The following is a 19341-nucleotide window of genomic DNA, read 5'->3' as shown; positions in this document are numbered from 1 at the left end:
CTGTTGATACTGTATAGATATTTCACTAATTTCTATGACACAATTGGAAATACCTAATAACAAATACATCCACATGCTAACTTTTTGTAAAGGAAGAGGTTTTTTTTTTTTTTTTATGTATCTAGCGTCAATGCTGTGGCACTGGAAAGCATAGCTGTATAACGGTAAAGCAGTACCAAAACACGCTAACATGCAAAGCTGAAGCTTTTGCAATAGGCAATCAAGCATAAAGTTACGAGAAAGTATGCAAATAAACATATACATACTGATTTCTGCAGAAATTTCATATGGAAGCAAAACAAAAAGAAATTAGAAAATTCATGAGGAAATATTTTTATAGATATTACAAAGCAGTCCTTCTAAAAAATGGTTACTTTTCACAATAGGGGCTAATAACAAACACACCCTACTTTAGGTCAATCACCTGTTATCAAATAAAACCCCACAAATCCATGTCAGCAGGCAATTGTTAATATCAAAGGTAACTTTATCATGATGTTCTAATAAGATAGAAAACAGATCCAGTTTGACTGATTTCATAGATAACTATCTCTAGATAGAGGGTAGGATCAAAAAAATTAGAGATACATGTTATGAAAAAGTCATATCAGATGAAATCATTCCAAAGTGGAATGAAATGATACCTTAAATTTTAAAATAAGTAAAAGAGAGTGATATTTACTTTAAAACTAATTTTCATTCTTTTTTTTTTGGTGGGGGGAAATCTGTGATTTGACATGCATTGGAACCATTTATTCAGAGAGCAACAATGTGAAAACCAGCCCCGGAATTAGAGAACACATAACATCAGTAACAGTGTTTTTGTTATTGTATGCTATAAACATTTTGATATCAGTGAAAATGTTGGTGTATAAATAGAGGGCTTGTCTCTTGAGAATGTCAAGTACAAAAAATCAGGCATCTCTTTTGGTGAAATCACAGAGTAAAATAATGTTCTATCACTTCACAGAATGGAAAAAAGAATATAAAAATAGCCTCATGTTTACTGACTACAGTTAATAATTTCAATTATCATTATATTAAGTTCTACCATATTTTCTCAGTAAAATCCATATCAACTTGACATAATTTAATGCAATACACAAAAGATGCAAAGAAATATTCTTGCTAAAGCAAACAAATACTTTAATTTCCTCAAAATATGAACTGGAATTTAAATAATGAAATATTAATATGTTTTAAGTTTAATGCATTTCAGGCTGATACCATTTTAATATCCTATTATACAGGCCTGCTAGCAAGTGTACCCCCTTGGCCTCTGTGTTCCGAGGAACTTCATCAACTCGGAAGATAGAATTTCCTGAGTACAACTGTTTTCAGTCATACCGAAGGATTAAAAATGTATTTGGCAAAAAAATAGAAAAAAAAGTATTTGACATCCCTGTACCAAAACTAATGCAGACTTTGAGAAGTTCTAATTTCCTCTGGATGGGACAAAATGTGGATGAAGAAAGCACTACGCAGAGCTGGGAACCTGGGTCTAGTTCTGGAGATGCAGGTGCTCTATTCCAGAGCCCAGTCTAGCAGGAGAGCAGACAACATCAAGTGTGGGGTCTCTTCCAGCTCTAAGAGGTATGAGTCTGGGGTACTTTTACAGTGTGAAGAAACAAATGACATGATTAAAGTGAAAAAGGAGATCTTACTGTTCTTCGAAGGATCTTTCACCACAGCGTTTGTTTTGGCTACGCTGTCTGCTAGTTGATTGTAATTTTTCTTCAGGCCGTCAAGGTCCTGGTGGAGATCTTTAATCCGTGCCAGCACATGCTTTGCTGTGTCGTTGGCTTGTCTCGCTTTGTCCTTAACACCTTGCAGTTTAGCAGCCGTGTCTGCCAGCAGAAGGTGTAAGGAACCAAACAAAGGATGTGGGGTTAGTGGCTTATGCCATGCCTGTCAGAGGGAGGGGGCAGCTTGCCGACCTCAGGGGGACACACACCAAGGGAAAGGCAGAACACTGTCTCATTAGGTTATAGCAAATGTGATAGATTTTTAGCTAAATGAAATTTTCTCAGGGACCTTGGCTAGGCATATTTGATTAGCTCTTCCAATAGCAAAGTTATTATTTAAATGTTCATTATAAAAGGGTACATTGTGATTGGCTGCTAAACTTATTATAGACAGAAATTCATCTGTGAGGCATAGTTTCACCTGCACATTCAGAATAGGAAATGATGAATGTACTTCAACTTAAAGGTAGAGAGACCTCCTCAGTTTTTTTGGACCATGTGTTTATGTATTTATATTTATTTTCAGCACTGGAAATTTTCTGTAAATGTACCTGCTACTGAGGGACATGATATGTAATCCTGGAAAGTTAGGGTTTTTAATGTTAAAAAAGTAAAAATAATTAATATTTCACATGTTATATAAATGTATGCATTAGTTTCCTCAATCATAATTTGTGTAAAAAACATACTGAACAAACAGATGCCAGCTAGTATGGGTAGGTTAGTGGTTAAGACCAAGGCTCTAAGAGCCCCTGGGTGGCTTAGCTAGTTACACATCCAACTCTTGATATCAGCTCAGGTCATAATCTCATGGTTCATGAGTTCAAGCCCCACGTAGAGTTCAAGCCCCTCTGCACTACTGCAGAGTCTGCTTGGGAGTCTCTCTCCCTCTCTCTGCCGCTCCCCTATTTGCGTGTACTCTCTCTCTCTCAAAATAAATAAATAAAATTTAAGAAAACAAAACAGACTACAGGCTCCAAAGTTAAGCTATGCGATTCAAATCTCACCTATGCCACTTTTAACAGTGGCTTTCAGTATCTTGTTTGTTTTTTAAATTCCATATATGAGTGAAATCATATGGTGTTTGTCTTTCTCTGACTTATCTGCTTAGCATAATACTGTGTGTCGTTTATCAGCTAAAAAATGTAGATAATACCATTCATTTTATAGGATTAGTATGAGGACTGCATACACTTAGCAAACATATTGGATAAGCACTCAAGAAACATTAGCAAACTTTGTTATGATTGTATCATACTATTAAAAATATAAAGGATGGTGCTTTCAGGAACTATTCCCAAATAATAACTTCAGGTAGTAAGATATTCCAGACATGGTTCTAACATTAATGTTTGAAAGCTGAAACATTTAAGGAACTGAAATTTGCCAAGAAAGATGTGCTGATGGTTGCCAGAGGGGAAGGTGGTGGAGGGATGGGGGAAATGGGTGAAGGGTAATGGGAGATACAGGCCTCCCCTTAGGTCATGAATGAGTCATAGAAATACATACACAATATAAGGAATATAGTCAATGCTACTATAGGAGCTTTGTATCAGGGAAGATGGTAGCTACATTTGTGGTGAGGAGTTGAATACTATGTTGTATACTTGAAAATAATGTAACATTGTGCATCAGCTATACTCAAAAAAATATTCTGTGCAGAAAGGCTCTCACCTGTTACTGTAGGTGTTATAATTACTTGCTGTAACTTTGTGATATAATGACATTTTAGAAAACAGTACTCGTGTGATGGTATTTTTTCCCATTGACATAAGATCACAAATACTATTATTTCTAATAATAATAGCCTTATTAGGAATAAGATTTCCTGGGCTGACACATGGATATTACAGTATAATATCAAGATGGCTATATTTTCTTTTTTGCAACATATACCTATGGTTGTCAGCTAGAGTAATAAAGCACAAGAAATATCACAGTGTGAAGTATACGTTAGTCTTTCATTCTCACAAAGAAGAGTTCGTAAGTAAGAAAACCAGTATCTAATTTCCTGACAACAGTCCAAGTGCAATGTCAGAAGAAAAGGTAACTGGGGGCGCCTGGGTGGCTCAGTCAGTTAAGCGTCTGACTTCGGCTCAGGTCATGATCTCCTGGTTTGTGGGTTTGAGCCCCGCATCAGGCTCTGTGCTGACAGCTAGCTCAGAGCCTGGAGCCTGTCTTCTGATTCTGTATCTCCCTCTCTCTCGGACCTGGGTTCTGTATCTCCCTGTCTCTCTGACCATCCCCGGCTTGCACTGTCTCTCTCTGTCTCTCAAAAATAAATTTAAAAAAGTAAAAAGAAAAAAAAATAAATAAAAAAAATTAAAAAAAGAAAAATGGTAACTGTTAGAACATTCTTTAAAAGTTCAGGTCAACTGACAAAGTGTGCAGTGTCTGAAATGCTTACCATTTGGAATGGCTGACAACTTTCCCAACGTGTCATTCACAGCTTTCAGGAGATCACCATTTCTAACATCTGCATTTTCTAATCGGGTTCTTAAGCCATTCAGATAGTCCTCATTTTCTGTTGGCAGAAAACAAAAAAAGATGAAATAATTTTAATCATCTTGGAGCTTATACATCTCTGATCTGGATATATGGTTTCAAATTATTTTAATATAAAGTTTATAAAAGGCAGGAGAATTAACTTAATTCTTTTAATTAATTGGCACCTATCAATAAATATATTTCAGATCATAATATAAAATATGAGTTTACAAAATGACCATTTCACTCTTCAACATGTCCTATATCCATTTTTTTTTCTTGGTATCTGACTTTATCTCACCTAATTTGATGGTTTTCTATGGAGAAAAAACTTCAAAAGAATCACTTTTATTGCATTTGTAATGATGTCCTCTTGATATCATTTCCATGAATATCACTTATTTTCAAAATTTCATTACCAAAATGGATCATTTGGATTAGCTTTTAAAAATCTCTAATGGATATGATGGTTAAGTAGAATATCCCAACTTCAGTAAATATCACATTAATATTTATTTGAAAAAGAAATGAAAATCACAGGAATGAAAAAATAACTTCTAGTACATTTCTGATAACTGGCATATTTTTAATAGAGAAATAATATTTTATAAATTGCTCTCAAATAGGCTTTCTATAGGTTTTTTTCTTGCTACTTTAGCATGATTTCTTTAACACTAAATAAAACAAAACAAAACAAACCACTGGAGATAATGTTACAAGTGTACATTTTTCAGCAGAATTCTTTCCTCTAGTTTTTTTTTTTTAACAGTGTCCAAACTTTGGCTTAGTTTGTATTATAATAGCAACTAAGAGGTTCAGAGTTTGAGTGTAACAATATAAAGGATAAAGTTATGAAATATTTTTTAATAGTTTATTGTCAAATTGGTTTCCATACAACACCCAGTGCTCTTCCCGCAAGTGCCCTCCTCCATCACCACCACCTCTCTTCCCTCTCCCCCTCCCCCTTCAACCCTAGGTTCCTTTTCAGTATTCAATAGTCTCTTAGGCTTTGCGTCCCTCTCCCTTCCCAACTCTTTCCCCCTTTCCCTCCCCATGGTCCTTCATTAGGTTTCTCCTGTTCTCCTGTTAGACCTATGAGTGCAAACATATGGTATCTGTCCTTCTCCTTCTGACTTCTACAATGAAATTTTTTAGTAGGAAAAAATATTCAGTCTGATAGAAGAGCATAAGTTTAGAAATTTTGCTTAAATACACATCAAATTGCAAATGTATCTTAAGATTGAATATGTCTTGTTTTTTCTACAAACATCATTTATTAGTGAACAGTGTAATTGAATAAATGAAAAATATAAAACTCTGGGCTTCCTATAATATTTTTTACCTATTATGACTGGATAAACAGATCATTTCTTAAAAAATATTTTAAATAGTTTATTATGCCATAATGCTTATTCCCTTGCAAGATGCATCCCAATCATTTCAGTGAGCCCTAAAGAAATGCAAAATGTAAATAAAAGAGACCACAATTAAAGAGGAACATTGAGAAAGGATCAGGAAAGAGGGAGTGCCCTCCTGGCCTGACTGGCAGGGACATTCAGTGATAATAATGACTGGCAGTCTGTGTGTATGTGTATGTGATATAGTAACATCAAGATATATTTACTATTACCATCTCCAACTTACAAATGAGGAAATTGAGGCTTCGAGAATTTATGTAAATTTCCTAAATTTGCCTGGTTAGTAAATGGCAGGGAATTCAAATCCACACAGTCTTCTTCCAGAAATTGTGCTTTTAACGGCCACCATGTGCTAGGGTTAGTAATCAAAGCGAGGGACCTGCAGACCATATTAGGTAGTAGTGCTCTATAGCACCCGCACCTGCCAGCCCATCTTTTCACTCAATTTCTCTCATTTTCTCCTTTGTTGCCTTAAAAAACTCGCCACAGTTAAAGAAGTCTTATGAGCCTCACACAAACACTACGTATGTAATCAAATTGGAATATTAGAGAAAATTAGCAGTGCCTACATGCAAAATAACAGGCAGATATACCAAATATTCCATATTTTTATGAATAATGAGCAAAATATAGGAATAGGTAGGTCACAATAAAATAAATAGAAATAATAAATTGCCAAATTAAAATAAAGTACCTAAGATTATCATATACAAAAGAAAAGTAGGGTATCATTTCCCATTTATCAGATTGGGAAAATTTAAATGTCTGATAATACCCAGTGGTTGCAAGAGTATTGGTGTAAATGGAAATTGATGTCATTTTCTGAAGAACAATGTAATACATTTATTAGAATTTTAAATAGACATGTATTTGTCCCAGCAATTGAATGGCCAGAAATTTAGCCTACAGATACTCTTGTGAAACTATACCAATGTGTATCTTCTAGAATGTTCATTAGATCTTTATTCATAATAGCAAGAATCCTCTGTATTAAAGAATGTTTATATCATATGGCAATGGTATGTATGCAGTCTTTAAAAATAATTAGGTAAGAAGGTGCAGATATGAAAAAAAATCCTTATGATCTTTTTCGTGCAACTGATAAAGATGCATCATATACATATATGCTAACACATGGATGTAAAAATTAGGGTGGGATCTGGTGGTGGGTAGGTGGCATAGAACATACTAGAGAACCCTGACAGTATTTACAGCAGTAAGGGAATTGATGGTGGTGTGGGTAGTGGTGTATTAAAACCTTTCATTTCATACCGGGTCATGCTGGTTAAATTGTTTCTTGATACAGATATTTTTATTCTTTTTATTTCAAAGTTAAAAAAAACAATACAAAATGACTACAGCCTCCTAAACTAGGGCAGATTGTTATTGCCAACACCAAAACTATCGTTTTCAGTGCTTTCCTGGTTCCTAGTATGGGCAGGCCAGGACAGACTAGGTCTCACACAACTGAGCCAGAATGGTCTTGATTTGGTTGTGTGCATTCCCCTCGTAGAGGCAGTGCACCTGACTTTTCAGAGGAACTGAGCAGGCCTCTGTCAGCCGGAGAACAACCCTGGCCTTGATCGGCCTACATCTGGGAAGGAGAGCAAAGGGAAAGGAAGATGGATGAAGGATTCTTAACTAGCAGCGCTCTGAATGTGAAAAAGAGGACTGAACATATTAATTAATGACCCACTTCATTTCACATAAGGGCTTTATGAGCAGATAGATTAAACCACTGTTATACAATAGTAAGGTAAGCACATGTTACAGTTTAATGCATCTGCTTTTAAGTTCCAAGCCAAAGACCTGACATCACTGGAAAACAAAGCATAAAGTATCCTAGCAAAGATCGGCTCTGAAACATCAATATGTCTATTTCAGTCACTAAGATGTTATTATTTTCAATTCCAGTGCCTCAAAGTATACTTTCCAAGTAATTACATTTTCTCCTCTGTCAATCATGATTCGTCTTTCTTTTAATACTTCTGTTATTTTCACTGTTTGTACTAAAATACAATCTTTGGATAGGTTATTGAAAGTCTGCTTTCAGAAAGAAAGCCAGTCTGATTATGAGTGTGATAGCTATATGAATTCCTTGCAAATAAAGGGCTGCTCTTTTGATATTAACTTGCAAGTCTTCATCAATTAAGGAAATGGAATGGTACAAATTTTATTTCTTAGTTTCTTGATTGGATTTGATTTTTTTATATAATGAACCATTCAAAATGTTCTGGCAAGCAAGATCTTCATGTAAAGTGAAAAAAATCCATTAGTTTAAAGGGCATCACTAGGTTTATACTACTTTATGTATTCGGATAGCCAATGCTGGCTGAACAATAAGACTAATTAGTTCCAAGGAAAGACTGATTGGAAGAACATTGTTGCTGCTGTCCCTCAAGTTCCAAAGCAGTAATTTTTTTTAATGTTTATTTTTGAGAGAGACAGAGTGTGAGCAGGGAAGGGGCAGAGAGAGAGAGAGAGGGAGACAAAGAATCTGAAGCAGGCTCCAAGCTGTCAGCACAGAGCCCAGTGCGGGGCTCGAACTCACAAACCATGAAATCATGACCTGAGGGGAAGTCAGATGCTTAACCGACTAAGCCACCCAGAAGCCCCAAGCCAATAATTTTTATCCTCTGCTTTCTATACTAGAAAATCAAAATGTGAATACTCTGACCTCACTCTGATTTCTATGTTTCACCTATTTGCTTCTGATTCCTTCTTGATGTATTCTTTCTCACATTCTGATCATTTTTTTCTGAAGTAGTTTCTGGAATTTCTCAAACCAAATCTAAACCCTTTATAGCTTTGTCAATAGAATTTGATGAATAGAAGCTGTGTACAGAGAAGTACAGCAGATTTCAAAATGGAAAACTTGAGAAATTATAGCAATGAAAAGCTATAGCCAAGGTTGGCTTTAGATGAAAAGACATGAGGCACAGTGTGTCTATAGCCGGCATGGAAGGAAGATTACATTTGAACCGTACATGACGACAGAAACAGAATTATTAACCGTTAAAAGAACATCTAACCCAATTCTTTAGTTGTCATTTCTGAAGAACACGAAAGGATCAAATTTATAATTCATAGTGACATTTTAGAGGATTTCTTCTCACTTCCTTGGCTCTTGCACCCAGAAGCTACAGTCAAGTTATTATCTTCTCTCTAGATACCACACCCACCAGACCTCAAAGGCCATACATGCATGCTTTCTCAGCTCTGGTTCTCCCTTTCTCATTCTGCCCTTACACATTAGAAGACAAAGGTCCAGAAGTGAGTTTGGCAGAGACAGAGCTCATAAAGTGAGAGGAAGGAGCAGAGCAGCAAGGGTAGACTGCGAACATTCTGGACAATATCATCTCCCTTTGTTACCTATCTGCAGACTTTGTTAGGTAGACATATTCAAAATGAAAATCACAAGACAGAGCTATAAGTCACTTCCACTAAAAGTACACATTTACTCGTTAACCCTGTCCCTGCAGGTGTGCTGAATAGGAATTAGAGTTTAGTTAAATTAGAACTGGTAACTTTGAATGATGCTATGTCATATCTCAAAATAAAGTTATTTTAATACCAAAAATGTTATTTCTTTCATCATCAATAATGTCTTCTTTTATAAAATTCTAGTCATTAAAAATGTCATGTGGTACAATGAAATCCATATAAGACATAGAGATGGAAGTTGTAAGTTCAAATGCCATTTCTATCCCCTTTTACACGTATAAATGAGGAGAGCACGTTCCTTTTTTATGACTGATATAAGAAATAAATCTGAGGATATATAAGAAAGTATTGGCTTTATGACAGGCAGTAAATGGTAACAAAATAATTCACATTGGCTTGATAATTGCCTTGATGTATTTACTAGTTTCCAGTAATGTTGGAATCATTTTCAACTAAATATAAGAATGCTTTTTATAGATTTTAATGAAATATTCCATTTGGCTATCCAAACTCAGTTAAGTTCTTCAAATGCAAATTTTTAAAAATTTTTTATGTTTTTTTTACTTATTTTTGAGAGACAGAGAGAGATAGCGTGAGCAGGGGAGAGTCAGAGAGAAAGGGAGGTACAGAATCTGAAGCAGGATCCAGGCTTTGAGCTAGCTGTCAGCACAGAGCCCGACACGGGGCTCGAACCCATGAACCGTGAGATCATGACCTAAGCCAAAGCCAGATGCTTAAAAGACTGAGCCACCCAGGCGCCCCATTCAAATGCAATTTTTAGTTTTTATTTAGGCACCAGCAAATGCCTTGAGAGAATCTCTCACTCATAATGATGAGATTCACAGAATTACTATTAATTTTGAAGGGGTCTGGTTAAATGGAATCTACTGCCAAAATTGCCATCCAGGTAACATTTTTCAATGAACTTCTTGATTACCACGACATTTGTCTTATTATGAACTAATACATTGATGGATTGTTATCACTTCTGATTTGCTTCTTTAACCAATAATGAAGGAATATCCTCTCTTTAGGATTTCTTTGTAAAAAAATAATAATCCATGAAACTTTCAGCTTTATGTTTTCTTTAGAGGCACCTTCTAAGCTAGAGAACAGGTTAATAATATTTGCAATGTTTCTATATGTAGTTCTGAAGCAGAAGGTTTGAAGTAGTCAAGGGATTGGCATGAGGTCATGTAAAATATCTTGATTTTGACCCTCCTGGTGGTGAGAGATTTCTGCCACACGTGGATATTCATCCACTTATTCATTTATCAAACATTTGTTATGATCATAAGTGTCACTGCATCATCTTCTTAATTATGGCAGAAACCCACTGTTTTGGTCCAGCAGTGGGTAAACACATTAGCTTTGGAGCCAGACTAATTGTGAGCTAAAGTGTTGGTCTCACTGTACAAATGTGGTGTAATTCAAAAGATTTTGTTTTATATACAAGAGGCGGCCAACCTTACTCAATTACATAATATATGATTATGTTACACAATTTTAAAATTTTATGATATCACATTATGTTTTCATGTTTGAACATTTTAAGAACATCAGAGGTACAATTTCCCTCAACTCACTTTGCTTTTAATTTTTCACCCACCTACACAGTCCTTTGTCTTTTTAATATTGAGGTTTCCAAAGAGTCTGCCTTCTAAGTCAACCCCACAGCCCAGGGCAGCGAGTTGAGCCCTAGCAGAAGGATGGGCAGCTGCATAAGGAAGAAATCTGGGCAAAAGTGAGAACCTGATTTGTGTCCCTGGCCTCCTGTCAATTGATGTGTGAGGTTGCTATGCCCTGTTTTTCCACATTTTGTACTTCTAGCCCACCTTCATTCGTTATTCCTATGTTTCCTTTTTCCCATTTACTGTCACAAGTTTGAGATGTGTCCAATCGCTGATTGCCTGTTTTTCCCAGACATGTAGAGTAGAGTGACAGTGCATGGGAACCTCTGAGATCACTTAATGGGCAGGGCTATGGGGCAGCCTATTACTGAGAAATCTTGTCTTAAACTCAAAGCGCCAAATGAGGTCTTGTTCATGACGGGCACAGTACTTGATAAGCCCTCAGTAACTGTCAGGTGCAACTGGATATGCCCTTTCTCCCACTAGAGAAAGGGTCACAGTAAGAAGTCTGAGGAGAGGAGGGAAGGGGTGTTTGTCTAGTGGAAGGATCTCCAAAGACCCAAGATACCATGATAGAGGCAAATCCTCTCTTCAGCCAGTGTAACAAGAAACCAAAATGACCAGACATTGAAACCCAATTATTGCTCCTCTAGGACAAGCTCTGAAGCCCATGGGTGGACCTGCAGGCTCATTTTGTTTTGGCCAGCAAGGTATTCTAGAAGAAATTGAATTAGAATGCCTTCAAGTGAGGCATGGTCCAACAGATCTTCTCTGTTTGCCACTACTTTCTCACTTTACATTTGCACGTCTAAACCAAGTCCAACCTGGTTTTATTATCTTGATTTTCTCTATTCTCATTCCAAAGGAGGAACTACAGTTCTGTATGAAGAATCAGCAATTTCTATGGGAAAAGGTTGTTTTGTTCTCCAGAGTATGGGAGGGTAGGGGATGCGGGCTTGATTTTATCCATTTCACCCAAGATTGTTTTTCTTTTCTTTTTTTTTTTAAGATTGTTTTTCTTTTGTCAATGGAAGAGATTGTGTTTGTCTTTCATATGCCTATCTTAGGAAAGGCTAATTCTGGCAAATGGTAGTATGTGAATTCAAAGGTGGTACATGTTTAGTTAAGGAAAGAATACTTTGGACACAATTTAACTCCTGCATCATACTTTGGTTTACCAGCACTGCGTCATTTCTGTTTTTTCTTTTTTCCTAATCTAAAATAATCTTGTAGAACATTACCAGGTTAGTAATTACAACTATATTACATTCACAAAGGCAGAACTTTTCTGATATACTTGTCTGGATTGAATGCCTGAATGTTTGGAGGATCACAGCATAGAAGAAAAGTATTCATTAATTTGATAAAAGTTCATGTTTGTGGTAATTTTGGCACTGTTCTTTGTGTTGGACAGTACTACGTGTCATGCAATTCTCTGAATCAATATTTCTGGGTTTGGGAACAGGTCTTTTTATTTCATGAGGGTCATCTAGTTTATAGGAATGTTATCTATTCATTCATATGTGATTGCATAATTTCACTTATTTGGACAAATACAAAAATTAGAGATAAATTAAGAAGAAAATATTGAAAACTTACTCTATATAAGAAAAGGTACATAATTGTAAAAACATTAGTATTCTCAAACTTCTAATATACCATCCTTGACTTCATTCCTTGCCTTGTACACATTCCATGAGAATCTCAACTGGCTATTTCATTGACGAACTCTCTTGTCAATCTGCAAAGTAGTATTAATTCACCTGCTGGTATTAATTCATCTTCTAACTCTCCTCGATCATCATTTTGTCCCAAGTTCCATATCCATTAAGGAAATGATTTTTACCTCTATAGACATTCAATCAGTGCACTGTAGACTGATTTCAAATATCAAATGTGTACAAGGGCAAATTTACTTTTAACAAATGTATACTCAAAAATTTAAAAGCAAAACAAATTGCTCCTGGCAAATTCAGACTCCCTCAAGGCAAGGACAGCATAAAAATGGCAGGGAGCTGCACTAAGTCATTCATGACTAAAGCACGAACGAACTGGATTGTACCAAATTGAACCTAGTAACAAATTAGAAATATGGAGGGTATACTGGCCTCACCATTTATATTCCTTCTCACTCCAGGCACCACAGAAAGGGAAATGACTAAATCTCGATTTTAATAGCTGCTGTCAAGAGTTTTGCTCTGTAGGGCCTATTTCAGCAGTTCCTGGTGGTAATATATGGCATTTCTCTGATTAACAGCCATTTTATAACTGGTGTAATTGGCCACAAATCAGGGGAATGTCATAATGTAGCAAGAAAACATTCCCATCTCCGTCAGAGCCTTGGCTTGGATTTTTGGAGAAATTATTACTTGCGTAGTTTGTGGGTTTTCATTACTTTGAATAATGTACTACCTGAAGTACAAAGAAAAGACATTTAAACTAATGAACATTTCTGTCTCCTAGCCCTACCATGCCTGTCTTTAAATTTCTTTTTTTCTTAGAAAAAAATTTCTCTAAAAATTGAATTATTTCTTCAATTTTATAAAACCAGTATTTTTTGGAAAATAGAGGCATAGCAGATTTGGAAGTGAGGTGAGGTGCCTCAGGCATTCATCTCAGGGGTAAAGTTTACAGGGGCACCAAAATTCCTAGTAATCAACATAAAAATATTTTAATGTAACATTTACAAAATTAAAACTAAGGTTAAACTTAAAAAAATTTTTTTACATTTATTTATTTTTGAGAGACAGAGAGAGACAGAGCACACGTGGAAAAGGGGCAGAGAGAGGATGAGACACAATCCAAAGCAGGCTCCAGGCTCCAAGCTGTCAGCACAGAGCCCGATGTGGGGCTCAAACTCACAAACCATGAGATCGTGACCTGAGCTGAAGTTGGACGTTTAACCAACTGAGCCACCCAGGTGCCTCCCAAACATTAAACTTTTAAGTCAAACAGGATCTGACCCTACACTTGTATGACCTAACCTCACTCACCTCATCTTAATTGTAGCTGTGGGCAAAGGTATTGGACGGGAGGGAGTGGCCACAAAGTAATGAGATCAATTCAACTTGTCCAAAAGGAAAATAGGTTTGGATTCTATAGTTACTCTTCAGAGCAGATTCCTACACAGAACTATGCTTATAGGGATTTCTTTCACCTGTGCCACACAGTTCAAAGCATTTTACTATCAAAGTACCATGTATAATGAAGACGGAGGTTATGATTTCCTACTGGCCTTTATTAGAGACAATGGACAGGTAGTTTAAAGCATGACAAAATAAATGCTTATAAAACTTTTCTTTCTAAGGTCAGTAAAGATGAATACCATTCTATGTTTTTTAAATATATACTTATTTCCTGATTTGAGCTAGTCACTGCGATATTATACACTAGATATACAAATTTAAGAAGAGTTCAGGTCTGTCCTCAAGAAGGTGGCATCTAAGTACATGATTGCTGTGGTTTGACAAGTCTGTAAGAAAGGTAGGATGGGGCACCTGGGTGGGTCAGTCAGTTGAGTGTCTGACTTTGGCTCAGGTCATGATCTCACAGTTTGTGAGTTCAAGCCCTGCATCGGGCTCTGTGCTGACAGCCCAGAGCCTGGAGCCTACTTCAGATTCTGTGTCTCTCTCTTTTTCTGCACCTCCGCTGCTCATGCTCTGTCTCTGTTTCTCAAAAATAAACATTAAAAAAAAAAAAAGGAAGGTAGGCAGTGAGCAGGGGTCTGTGGTTCACATGGAGTGTCGAGTTTGCTGGAAAGGATGACATTTGAGCTTAATTTCAGCCTCTGGTGGAAGGTAATTAAATGAAAAAGAACGTAAGATGGTGAAACATTCCAAAGAGAAGGATCAACACTCTTAAATATGGAGGCTCTGAATGATCGTATATTGTGGAAGGACTGTGAGTATTTCAGGAAGGTGGAGGACATGCATGCAAGCCAGACGATGGTAAGGAATGAGATGGCAAAAAGAAACGGGAGGCAATTCAAATAAGAAACAGGAGATATTTGAATGAAATAATAAATATAATAGCTTACCTAGAAAACAGCTATATTGAGTAATACATTTTTAATGCAAAACCTATAATGTATTTAAGTAGATGTTTTATGTACTTTGATGACTGAATTAGGAATAAAATACAAGAAATATATTTTAAAAGTCTGAAAACTTTTCAGGAAATGTGACCGCTAACAAATTGAAAGTTTCATATGGACATTCATACTACATCTAATTCATTCCTTTGTGACCATCATTTCTGAGGCCAAAACCAGTGGGATTTAGTACTCTTAATAACTTGTTACACTTTAATTTAAAAGTCACTATACTGGGGCATCGGGGTAGCTCAGTCAGTTAAGTGTCTGACTCTTGATCTGAGTTCAGGTCATGATACGGTTGTGAGATTGAGCCCCATGTGGGGCTCTGTGCTGAGCATGAAGCCTGCTTGGGATTTTCTCTCTCCCTCTCCCTCTGCCCCTCTCTTGGTCACACACTTGCTTTTTCTTTCTCTCTCTCTCAAAAAAAATAATTAAAAAATAAAAGTCACTACAATTTAGATATAGGTGATTTGATATTATATAAATTAGGTTAAAAGTTATGAAATATTACCCAATGCAAAATGAGATGTGATATTAAAATACTGAAAAGCTGGTGAGGTAGTTTACTTGCATTAAACCAGATAATAAAAATAATCATGAAAATCATGGTAAAATAATTTCACTTTTTCAATAGTGTGATAAAACATCCTACCAATTAGAAACATAATTAACCTGGGCTCTTGGGTGGCTCAGTGGGTTAAGCAACTGACTCTTGATTTTGGTTCAGGTCATGACCTCATGGTTTTTGAGGTAGGACCTGGTATTGGCTCTGTGCTGACAGCATAGACCCTGCTAGGGATTCTCTCTCCCTCTCTCTCTATCTTCTTGCCCCCTTCCCCACTCACACATGTGTGAGCTCACGCTCTGTCTCTCAAAATAAATAAACATTAAAAAACACACTACAATTAATATGAAAATAATAATAAAGAGAGGTCACACTAACCTTTTACATCATTTGCTAACTTCTTGGCTTCATTAAGAACCCCAAAGCTTTTCTGGAGAGAGCCTTTGGCATCTTCCTTTAATAAGCCCTGAGGACCTGTTGCCTGTGGACAGAGAGAGTCACATATCAACAATCATAGAATTGTGGAGTAGACATATCTGGCGGGCAGCAGTATACAGAGTTTACTTCCAGGGAGGTATTTTGGGCTACAGAATTGTAAGTTAGCACATACTGGTGATTAAAGTCGGGAGGCTATCTATTGGGAGAGAAGAAGAGCTAGAACAGAACCTCTGGGATCCTAAGATGCGAGGGGCCCAACAGAAAACAGAGTTGGCAAGGTACCTGAGATGCCAGAGTGAAAAGAGAAACCAGGAGACCATGATACTATGGAAGTCAAGAGATGCAGAGGTGGCTCAAAGCATGATGAGTGGCAGTGTTGCCAGGATATAAGTGGTCAGAATTAAATGCTACAGAATGGTTGAGCAAATTGAGAACTGAACACATCTATTGACTTAGTCCCTAAGCACGTTTTACTTGGGTTGTATGGTAAGTGGGGGGGGGGGCAGTTCTTACCTCCTTCAAATAAGGAAGAATACTGCTCCTTTAAAAAACCCATCTCTAAGTTCTATAGCAAAACAAAATCTTCTAAATAACAGGCTCTGAGCTAAAATCATCTAGCAAAGATGTATTTGTTGAGGCTTGGTTTAAAAGAGATGACACAAAGACAGCAGCATGATATGGGGAAAGGATTGTTTAACCTAATGCCTAGTTATCCATTGTAATAGTGTTTGCTCCTTAGCAATCATCACATAATACATTTATACCAAGACATAAATCAAATAGGATCTTATGTATAAAGTTTAAATTGGAAAAATATCAGGTAGCAGAAGAGCTATAGAATGCTAAACACTCACTGTTGAAGTTTTAAAACTAATTCAGGTTATCCCAGACCTAACACTCAAGTGCCTCCAGTAACATATTTTTTATCAGTCACATTATTTGAGCACTGAGCTAGGAAAGATCACAGAACTTGCTACTATTGTAGTAAAATTATTTTCAGGTGTTCTACTAATAACTTTGACTTATTCTAAATGAAATCAGTCAGAGAAAGACAAATACCATATGATTTCACTCATATGTGGAATTTAAAAAACAAAACAGATGAACATAGGGAAAGGAAAAAAAAGAAACGGTGAGAAAGCATAAGAGACTCTTAACTATGAAGGACAAATTGAGGTTTGATGGAGGGAGGTGGGTGGGGGATGGTCTAAATGGATGATGGGTATTAAGGAGAGTACTTCATTGTGATGAATCACTAAATTCTACTTCTGAAAATAATATTACACTATTAAGTTAACTAAAATTTAAATAAAAACCTGAAGGATGTCTGGGTGGCTCAGTTGGTTGAGTATCCAACTATTCTGGATCAGGACATGACCCCAGGGTTGTGGGATTGGGGCTCAGTGTGGAGGCTGCTTAAGATTCTCTTTCTTTCCCTCTGTCCTTCTCCCCTGCTGGCACTGTCTCTCTCTCTAAAATAATATATATGTAACTATATTATTCACATATATGCACAAATTTATACATATATATAATTTTAAAAACTTGAAACATTAATAAAAATAAAAAATAATCTGTTCATAAAACAGATACATACCAAAGGACATATTGGATACATATACATAAATAAAAAGGGATATTGTGTATATATCTAGTACTTGCATAAAAAGCTTCTGACAACTCCAGAAAATTATCCTATGGAAAATGGCCAGTCTCTTCAACTGAGAATACAGAAATTCTTAGGCCTACAATTTCCCTTGGGAATTAGATACAGTAACATCATATAGTGTCATTTATCCAAAAAAAAAAAAAGATAAGAGCATCAATATGAGTGGCACAAATCCAGTGTACTTTACTTGGAAAAAAAATCAGTCTTAGTTCTTTACTAAGCTTCTATATTTGTTCCAAATTTACATTCCATTCTTACTCCCTTGGTTACAGGTTTTCTGGATCAAAACAGATCAGAGAAAGGAAATTACAAAGAAAGAAGGATGAAGATTTTCTAAATAGGCACATGAAAACAGCAGAAGTGACAGCTGACAATCTGTCTGACAATAGAAGAGAGAAGTTATCAAGTAGAGAAAAAAATTTAAGGCTCAGGAGTCTAAATCAATTTGGATAGGGATAAAGTAGGTTTCAGTAGCTGCCAGCTTCATGGTAGTAAAATAACTAATGTTGATAATGATGATCCTGAGTCATCCAGATCATATGGGTCACTTATGGCACTAGACAAAACTAGACCGAGATAGGAAGGAAGGAAGGAAGGAAGGAAGGAAGGAAGGAAGGAAGGAAGGAAGGAAGGAAGGAAGGAAGGAAGGAACCAGCTTTCTGTGCAGGCTTGAGATGTGAATGTCTTTCTGCAAGAATATAATCTGGCAAGCATTTACCAACCAAAATTTTAAATCTAATCTTGGATATGCAAAGTGAGACATGGGGGTAAAGGAGGGAGAGAAAGTTGATTTGCTGCACATAAGAAAATTAATGAAATGAGCCAAGAGAAAAGAGGGGAAAGATCAGACAATTGGGAAGAAGACTAAAGTTTGAGCTGTGAGGACAGTGGTGACCAGTCTTCATTTTTTTCTACCCTCTTATAGATTTCAACAGTTTTATTGAGGGATAAATAAACTTCACAGATTTAAAATTTACAGTTTGATTAGTTTTGACATATGTACAGCCATGAAACCATCAGGACAATCTAGGTAGAAAAACTATCTTGATTTCTTGATTTCTCTTTAGCACCTCCTCTTGACTTCTTTGCAACTCACGCAAACACTGCCCCTGCTTTCCATCACTGCTTATTTGCATTTAATAAAATATTATATAAATGGACTCATCTAGTTTGTTCTCTTTTTTGCCTGGCTTTTTTCACTCAGCCTAATTATTTCAACATTTGTCCATGTCGTGCGTGTATCAATATGTGATCCTTTTAAAATTAAAGGGATATACCCCAATCTATTCATTCACCTATTGATGGACATTTGGGCTCTCTCCAGCATTGGCCATTCTAAATTGAGTTGCTATGAGCATTTGTGTACAAGTCTTTATGTAAACATGGCTTTCATTTCTCCTGGGTTGAATACCTAGAAATGGAGTGACTAGATGATATAGGGCTATGTTTCAGTTTTTGAGAAACTACTACCCTGTTTTCCAAATGATGTGTGCTACTTTAAATTCCCACCCGCAGAGTTAAATTTATCTACATCCTTGCTAATACTTGAGGTAGTCATTTTAAATTTTAGGCATGCTAATGGGTGTGTATATCATTTTGGTTTTAATTTGCATTTCCCTTGTAACTAATAAGGTTGAACACCTCTTCATGTGCTTATTCATCTGTTTAAATCTTTTGCCCGATTTTTTCATTGGGTTGATTGTTGTTATTGAGTTTTGAAAGATATCAGTGCATAATTTGAATACAAATCCTTTATCAGATATGTAACTTGTAAATATATATTTCCTTAGTTTGTAACTTATCTTAATACATATTTAGATTTGAGTTGTAATAATTACATCAAGAATTTTT

At 36.2% G+C, this 19341-nt stretch overlaps 1 protein-coding gene across 1 annotated transcript in view; it reads right to left on the bottom strand.

The window, feature by feature from the left end:
* Positions 1-19341, bottom strand: part of LAMA2 (laminin subunit alpha 2) — a 600504-nt gene that overhangs the window by 79857 nt on the left and 501306 nt on the right. The window contains exons 41-44 of the mRNA XM_029943224.1: positions 15762-15864; positions 4153-4269; positions 1665-1847; positions 267-272 (exon numbers count right to left, since the gene is read on the bottom strand). Coding sequence (XP_029799084.1) covers positions 267-272; positions 1665-1847; positions 4153-4269; positions 15762-15864 — 409 coding nt within the window. The remainder of the gene's footprint in view (positions 1-266; positions 273-1664; positions 1848-4152; positions 4270-15761; positions 15865-19341) is intronic.

This window comes from Suricata suricatta, chromosome 7, assembly GCF_006229205.1.
Source record: "Suricata suricatta isolate VVHF042 chromosome 7, meerkat_22Aug2017_6uvM2_HiC, whole genome shotgun sequence".
In the NCBI taxonomy this organism is placed as follows: domain Eukaryota; kingdom Metazoa; phylum Chordata; class Mammalia; order Carnivora; family Herpestidae; genus Suricata; species Suricata suricatta.
Note: the sequence above shows the minus strand (reverse complement) of the source record. Positions and strands in the feature narration are given on the sequence as shown.